This window comes from Motacilla alba, chromosome 9 (genome assembly GCF_015832195.1).
Source record: "Motacilla alba alba isolate MOTALB_02 chromosome 9, Motacilla_alba_V1.0_pri, whole genome shotgun sequence".
In the NCBI taxonomy this organism is placed as follows: domain Eukaryota; kingdom Metazoa; phylum Chordata; class Aves; order Passeriformes; family Motacillidae; genus Motacilla; species Motacilla alba.
Window position 1 is genome coordinate 16,201,895 of NC_052024.1, and position 7,565 is coordinate 16,209,459.

At 60.7% G+C, this 7,565-nt stretch overlaps 1 protein-coding gene across 1 annotated transcript; it reads right to left on the minus strand.

Annotated features, from left to right (window-relative positions):
* Positions 1-1,542: 1,542 nt before the first annotated feature.
* NMUR1 (neuromedin U receptor 1) lies at positions 1,543-5,707 on the minus strand. The gene is made up of 4 exons (XM_038145959.1): positions 5,614-5,707; positions 4,773-5,116; positions 3,441-4,322; positions 1,543-2,217 (listed from the first exon to the last, which is right to left on the minus strand). The coding sequence occupies exons 3-4, from the start codon at positions 4,318-4,320 to the stop codon at positions 1,811-1,813; spliced, it is 1,287 nt and encodes a 428-aa protein (XP_038001887.1). The 5' UTR covers positions 4,321-4,322; positions 4,773-5,116; positions 5,614-5,707; the 3' UTR covers positions 1,543-1,810.
* Positions 5,708-7,565: the final 1,858 nt, after the last annotated feature.

Below are 7,565 nucleotides of genomic sequence, written 5' to 3' on the forward strand. Positions count from 1 at the left end.
CCCACCCTCACCCTGCAGCACCCACCAGGACCCCTCAAGGGCCAAGGAAGGGCTTTGCCCATGGCAGACCTGCCTGTGGGATAGGGAGCAGGGGAAGCCAGCTGCACTGCCTCTGAACTAGGGACTGGGTAGATGGGGGCAGGGGGAGTGTGCCAGCCCCAAACCCTGCCTCTTCTCGGTCACTGGCCCGGCTATGGTCCCATGCAATGTGCTTAGGAGGGGCTGGAAGCAGAGGAGCAGCTGCCAGCGCTCTCCTGGGGCTTGCTCATCCAGTATTTCTGCTCAAGCAAGCCCCAGGCAAGGCCATGCTGACCAGAGGAATGGCCATGTGATGCTGAGCCAGGGGAGCCTCCAGAGCTGGCTGTGAGGGAGCTGGGGTTGAATAAATAGTGCAAAACAAGAGCTCAAACTGCTTGGGCAGTCCCTCAGCTCCCATTTCAGATCCTCAATATTTCATCCTGCAGGACCTGGTGTACACGGGGAAGGCAGCAGCATTGATCTCAGACAGGAAATCGATGGGTCCCTCCAGCATAGGAGAGCATGACCAGCCAGCCCACGCTCCCTGGCATTTTCGTGACATTTTCTAAGCTGTGTGTCTGGGGAAGGACTGATGGCCACAGCTCCAGAGGCAGCTGTCCCTCTGCACAGGGCCCAGCCCTAGCTCAGCCTGAGAGGCCAGGAAGGGTGCAGGCATCCCACTTGTGCCCTCCCTGCCATGCCCTCAGTGTCCCTGGACCCGCAGACCCACCACAGCAGCAGAGCCCCCAGGGAGATCTGATGAACCAGCCCAGGTGTCCATCACCCTGGCACGTGGCTTATCCATCACCCTCCCCAGGAGCACGGCCTGGGCTCAGCCTCATGCTGGGAGCAGAGCTGGGTGCTAGGGGACACGAGCAGGGCACAAATCAGGCCAGTGGCTTTTTTTAATTCTCAGTGAGGCTCAGCCCATGCAGGGCAGGGATGGAGGAGGGCTCCCCACAAGTTCAGGTGACCACGGTGGGCAGAGGAAGAAGAGATTGGCACCCAACACATGCTGGTCAGAGAGGGGAGAGGGGAGCATATTCATGTGACAGCTATGGAGCTCTGCCTTGGCACTACAGACAGCCTGGACATCCCTTTGTCCCATATTTTCCCGCCCTGGACTCCAGCTCTGGAGGGAGCAGCCATGCTCCTTCCCTTGCCCTCAAAGGGCTGGGAATGCAGGGCATGAGAAAGGCAGGGAGCAAGGAGCTATTCCAGCACCCTGCAGCCAGGCACCAGCTGGCACCACTGAAGAGATGTGCCAGAAAATCAGGGTTACATTGGTGCCAGACAGCTCTGAAGAGCTCTCAATGGACAAGGCACCCACAGGCTGTTTTTTCCCCATGAAGGGGGTTTTTCCACAGTCCCATGCAAACCTCTCCCACAGCCCTGGATCTCAGCCCAGGTGCAAGCACCTCTGGGGGCACCCATCTATGCCTGTGTCCTAAAACAGCCTGGGATGCCTAAGCCCCAGCTCCAGTACCTGTGGGTTCACCCCACTGGGCCACGAGGGATGGATTGCTGACATATCCCTGATAAAAGTCAGCTGTCCCCACACCACCAGGGATGCCCTGGCCCTGGCCAGGCCTGGTGCTGAGGACAGTGGGATGCATTGCAAGGTCACTGCCACCATGTCCCTGGAGCAGTGCTGCTGATACAACCAGCACAGAGAGGCAGGGATCCCCCCTCGCTCCCGCCCCGCTCCCCGCCACAGGATGAGCGCCACAGTCAGACGGATGTTGGCAGTGAGGAAAGCTGGTCCCAGAGTCCTTCCCTGTCCTCCCACTCTTCAGCAGAGGGACATTGCGTGGGTGGTGGCCTGGTGACCCCTCTCCACGTCCTCCAGCTCGTACTCCTCGGCGTCAGGGAGGGGCAGCCCGCTGGCGCCGGGCACGGGCTCGCACTCGGTGCTGCGCGTGGTGGTGCGGGTGACGCTGGGCGAGTGTCCCCGTGCCCACGGCGGGCGGCGGCCGGCGCGGCACATCACCTCCTTGAACATCTCCCGGAAGCGGGTGGACATCAGGTTGTAGAGGATGGGGTTGGCAGCCGAGCTCAGGTAGAAGAAGACGCCTGAGATGATGTGGACGTACTGGAACATGTGGAGCATGTTGCTGGTCCAGGTGGATACAAAACTCCAGACAAGGCGGTCGGTGTGGAAGGGAGCCCAGCAGATGCCAAACACCACCACCAGCACGACTGTGGGGACACAAGGAGCTGGTGTTACTGGGGGGATGGGGATTACCAACCCCACAGAGATCTCCAGTCCCTGGCCAAGAACTGCCCCATTTCAGCTTTGGCCATAGCAGAGAAGCACGAGAGAGAGGAAGGAGAGGGGAAAGATCCCCTCAGTGCCTTCTGGACTCGTCATGGGAGGGCTGGAGGTCTGGACAGGATTTCCTCCCTCCATCTCCTGCCAGTGCTAATTCTGTGCTGCACTTCTCCACTCCTCATTGTCAGGCAGCTGGCCCTGTCACAGCCATGCAGCACCGCTGGGGGACTCACTGCCCAGTTAGCATTCAGCCTGAGGAAACCTGCCACCTTCACCAGCAAAGTCCAAGGAGCATGAGCTATTTGAGACCTTTCCTTGTGCTCTGGTTTTGATTTTGGTTTTTTTGTTTTATAACCCAGCTCTCCTGATGGAAAGGGAAGGGTGCAGGTATGTATATGTGCAGGTAGTCCTGGGGTCCTCTGCCATACCCATGCCACAATGCGTCTCTGTGGCATGCAGGGCAGCTTCCCCTTTGTCCCCAGCCCAGCCCAAGTGCCTTGGAAAGCAGAGTTACCACTTGTCTGGGAGGTGGCAGAGAAGCAGCCTCGCCACGCTGTTGGACTGGGCTGGGCAGTCTGCCATGGCTGTGCCATCACGGGACTGGGAGCGTGTGGAGGTCAGTGTGCCAGGGAGAGGTGGGCAGCCAGCTCCCACTCCTGGGAAGGAGGCCAGAGGCTCTGGAACCATGCTGGAGAGGGGATCAAGAGTGAAGAGTAGTGGGAAAGAGGATGTTTCAATCCAGCCTTGGGTCATTGCCCTGTTGAGGTCACAGAGGCTGTGGGGCTGGGCAGAAGTGCTGTCCTTCTGGGAAACCCCACCACTGCCACCAGCATTTGAGGTCTGGGTGGAGGGATGGGGAGTGAATTCCCCCACCCCAACCCACCTCCTTTCTCTTTCTCACCCTGCACTCGCCTCGAGGAAGGGATATAGTATAGCTTGGAGGGAGCTGGGCCAAGCAATCCTTGCTGCTGGACTAGAATCACCAGATCTGCCTTTGCCCCAACACGCCACAAGACAGACCCACAGCCTTCCTCTGGGATGGCCCAGCCATGGTGCTCTGGACTGCCCATGACTCAGTTTCCCCCCAGCACCCTCCCAACACAGCCTTGGGAGACAGTCCCTGGCTCTGCCATGCCCAGCACCGACTCACACAGCATCTTTGTGACCTGCCTCCTCTTGACTTTCTTCTGCCCCTGGGGGTTGTGGCAGTTGCGGCTGCTGCCATTCTTGGCTCCCAAGGCTTCCAGCATCTTTTCTTTCTTGAGCTGCAGGCCAATAAGAAGGTAGAGGACACTGATGGTCCCCATGGGCAGGAAGAAGAAGAGGATGGTGGTGACCTGGATGATGAGATTGTAAGTCAAGCGTGGTTTCACCAGGGTGCAGATCTCTGAATCGGGCACCCGCCCCCGTCCTGGCACATAGAGAGGCTGCAGCCCATGGAGGCTGGTGTTGGGGATGGAGCAGACGACTGACAAGACCCAGATGGTGACAATGACCCTCTTGGCATGGTTCCTGGTCACCACGTACTTGGCTTTGAGCGGGTGCACCACAGCGATGTAGCGCTCCACGCTCAGGGCCGTGACGTTGAGGATGGAGGCGAAGCAGACGGCCTCGAAGAGCAGCGTCTTGAAATAGCAGCCGCTGGCCCCCAGCAGGAAGGGGTAGTTGCTCCACATGTCGTAGAGCTCCAGAGGCATCCCCAGCAGCAGCACCAGCAGGTCGGACACGGCCAGGCTGAACAGGTAGTAGTTGGTGGGCGTCCTCATGAAGCGGTGCCGGAGGATGACGATGCAGGTGAGCGTGTTGCCCACAGCCCCCACCAGGAAGATCAGCAGGTAAATGACACAGACTGGGACAAAGAAGTTGGACCGTCGAGGTCCCAGGTACTTATCCCGCAGCTGCTCCTCTGTCAGGTTGGCATCCTTAGGGTCGAAAAAGGTCTCTGGGTGAGTCCTGTTGCTGAGGTCAGGGCTGATGGGCTCCACAAGGAAGTCTTGCTCGGAACTGGAGCAATTGACATAGGGATTCATGGCTGTGGAGAGATGGAGAGGTTTGCGGGATGCTTTCCCAACTTCTCTGCTCCCCCTGCCCCCATTGTCCCTCTCCCCACGGCTGTCAGGGTGCTGGGATTCTGCTGATCACCAGGGCTCTGCACTCTGCACCCATCCTGCCCCAGACACAGCCTTTCCTTTGTGAAACCACACAAAACCTCCACCTAAACTCCCTCAGGCTTCCCAAGTGCTTCCTGCCCCATTTCCCATCCGAAAACAACCCTGGCAGCTCCCCAGTCCACCTCAGCCCCTTTGCCCCATCAGGGGAATGTCAGCAGGGCTGTTCTCTTGTCCTGCTCTGTGAGCAGAGCAGGATACAGCCCCAAAAACCTCTCCTGGCAGCAATTCTACTGGGTATGTAGAAGGGCTGGCAGGGCAACCAATAAAACAGCCAGAGGGAAAATTGATTTTCCAACATGATAAGGACTTACGGCTCGTTGGGAAACTCCAGATGAAGGAACGCTGAGGTCCCACCACCCCTGCGCCGCCCAGGGTCAGGGCTGGGGAGGGAACGTGGGAGGGGATGGGGACTTCACTGCCTTAAGAGGCAGGCAAATGAAATCCTGCCGCTGCTTTCCCCTCGGAGCTCGGCTCGGAGAAACCGCCTGCCCTTTTCCACCTTCTCCCTCTTGTCGGCTGTCAGCTGAGAGGCTGGGGGCTGTGCCAGGGGCTTCCTTCCCTTCCCACCGCTGGCCAAACAAATCGCCGTGCCGAGACCCTGCCCCTGCCGGGGGCTGGGTCCTTATCTGCAAAGCAGCACTGCCAAAAAGCTGCCCTTCAGAGAGAGGAAATAACGTTAAGGTAATAAACTCCATCGACTCTGAGAGTCCCAGGGGAGGGCGGCACAGACGTCTCCGGCCCCTCCGGCAGCCGTCGCAACGCCGGCATTTGTCATCTGCGCGGCCTCGGCGGTGAGTAAAGCATCGATCAGCCCCGCGGCCGCCCCGGGGAGCCTGTGCAGCGCCCGCTCGTCCGGGCTCATCTCGGGGACATGCAGGTGGACCCAGCGGGTTCCCGAGGTCTCCCACTTCCAGACGTGCCATCCCTGGGTCACCCGAATCACCGCCCCGTGAAGCAGGTGGCTCCAGCCGGCTCCCGTCGCACCTGGGTGCGAGGAAGTTGCTGCGCTCGCAGCATCGCCCCGCGCCCCGCGTCCGTCCGCTCCCGCCCGTCCTCCGTGGTGACACCCCGGTGGCAGGGAACTGCTGCTCGGCCGTCGCGCAGACCCGCGCACACGCACGTAACACGCCGCGCACACAGAGACCCACTCACGGTTCCTGAGCCCCACGGACGCGTGTCAAGGCTGCGGGTCAAGGCTGCGTGTCCCCGCTCCGCCCGCGGCTCCTCTCTCCTCCGCTGGACGTGCTGGCCCGGTCCGAGACCGCCCGGAGCCAGAGAAGCCCTCGGGCTCCCGCTCCGCCCGCGGGGTGGGGGCTCCGCGGCTCCGGCTCTCCAGCCCGCCCCAGCCCCGCAGGTGGGGACGGGGCGGAGATGCGGGGTCGGCATCGTTCCGCTGCTGGCACTGCCACCCCGCGGGACCGGGAGGCGCCCCTGGGCACAGGGACACACTCCGGTCCCTTCATCCCCTCCGAGGGTGGCAGGGCGCGGGTGGACCCGGTCCCCCCAGGGATGACACCTTGAAGGGCTCTGGCATCCCGGGACTTACCTCCTTCTGCGTGTCCCAGCGCCATCCCACCCTGCGCAGAGGCTGAGCTGAAAGAGCCCCAGCAGGGCTGAATTCGAGCGGGCAGTCCAGGGATCTTGGAGAGGGAACCTGGAGAGACCTGCCAGGAGAGCCCTGCTGCCAGCCCCACCGGGCTGAGCCCCAGCACAGCTGGCTGCACTGCCGAGCCTGCTGCCTGTGGCCAGGATGTGAGGAGCTACCTGGATCTGGTGGCCTCCCGCACCAGGACACAGCCCCTGGGGTCCGCAGGGCCCAATGCTCCTCCTGATGCCGGAGCACACAGCAGATGGAGCAGTACCACTCGCTCCTCCTTGGCTTTGCTCACAGAAATTCCAGAGCAGGCGAGGGATCACAGGACAAGGCCAGCAAAGCCCTGGGCTGTCTTGGTACCCCTGACCTGGACCTACCTCTGCTCCCTGCCCAAAAAAAGTATCAAGCAGAGGGGAGCTGGCAGAGCAAACACTCCAAAGGCACAAAGGGTCTATGGCTGCCCTGAGCCTTGACTTTCCTCAGGAAACCATCTTTTCCCCCAAAGGAGAGGAACTGCTGAAGCCAAAGGCCTGGAGGGTAAATGAGTGTAAACAAGACATTACTCAAGGGAAGAAATCAACAAACTGGAAACGGTGTCTGAAACTGGGAGGGAGAAGGAGAAGAGTTGCTGCCTGCTCCTATGGAAGCGAGGAAATGAAACTTCATCCCTCCGGGGATGGAGACACAGTAGAACAGGGTTATGGCATGGTGCTGGTGACAGCTGGGACAGGACACAGGGACAGCAGCAGGATGATGCTGGCAAGGGCTTAGCAGGGCTGTTTCGGCAGATGCCAGGATGGGTGACAGTGCCAGGGAAGTGGCACGCGTCAGGTCACACCCCCTGGGTGGCAGAGCTACAAACAGTAAGTGATGAGGCAGGGATTTCTTTCCCTGCCTCCAGACTGTGCACAGGCTGTTTTCCCTGGGGGATGCCCAAGGCAGGGAACAGATCTGTGCCAGTGCAGAGGCACGAGGAGCCTCAGCACGAGCCCACTTCAGGGATTACAACGTGGAAAGAAGCATTCCGGGAAAACTCACTCCCTTCCATTCCCCCCCTGTTTTCTGACTGCCCTGATGAGCACAGTCACACCCAGCCAGCTCCCAGCACAGTCCCAGGTGCTGAGCACAGTCACACACAGCCAGCTCCCAGCACAGTCCCAGCTGCTGGGCACAGGCACACCCAGCCAGCTCACAGCACAGTCCAGGTGCTGAGCACAGTCACACACAGCCAGCTCCCAGCACAGTCCAGGTGCTGAGCACAGTCACACACAGCCAGCTCCCAGCACAGTCCCAGGTGCTGAGCACAGGCACACCCAGCCAGCTCCCAGCACAGTCCCCGGTGCTGAGCACAGTCACACACAGCCAGCTCCCAGCACAGTCCCAGCTGCTGGGCACAGGCACACCCAGCCAGCTCCCAGCACAGTCCCAGGTGCTGAGCACAGGCACACCCAGCCAGCTCCCAGCACAGTCCAGGTGCTCCCCAAGCTCTGGGCACTGTTACACAGCCACC

Bases quoted from the DNA above. Each gene is read 5' to 3' on its own strand.
- NMUR1 (XM_038145959.1), bottom strand. From the start codon at position 4,320: ATGAATCCCTATGTCAATTGCTCCAGTTCCGAGCAAGACTTCCTTGTG. The intron at 2,218-3,440 runs GTGAGTCGGTGC...GTGTCCCCACAG, and splicing joins GCAGGTCACAAAGATGCTGT to TCGTGCTGGTGGTGGTGTTT.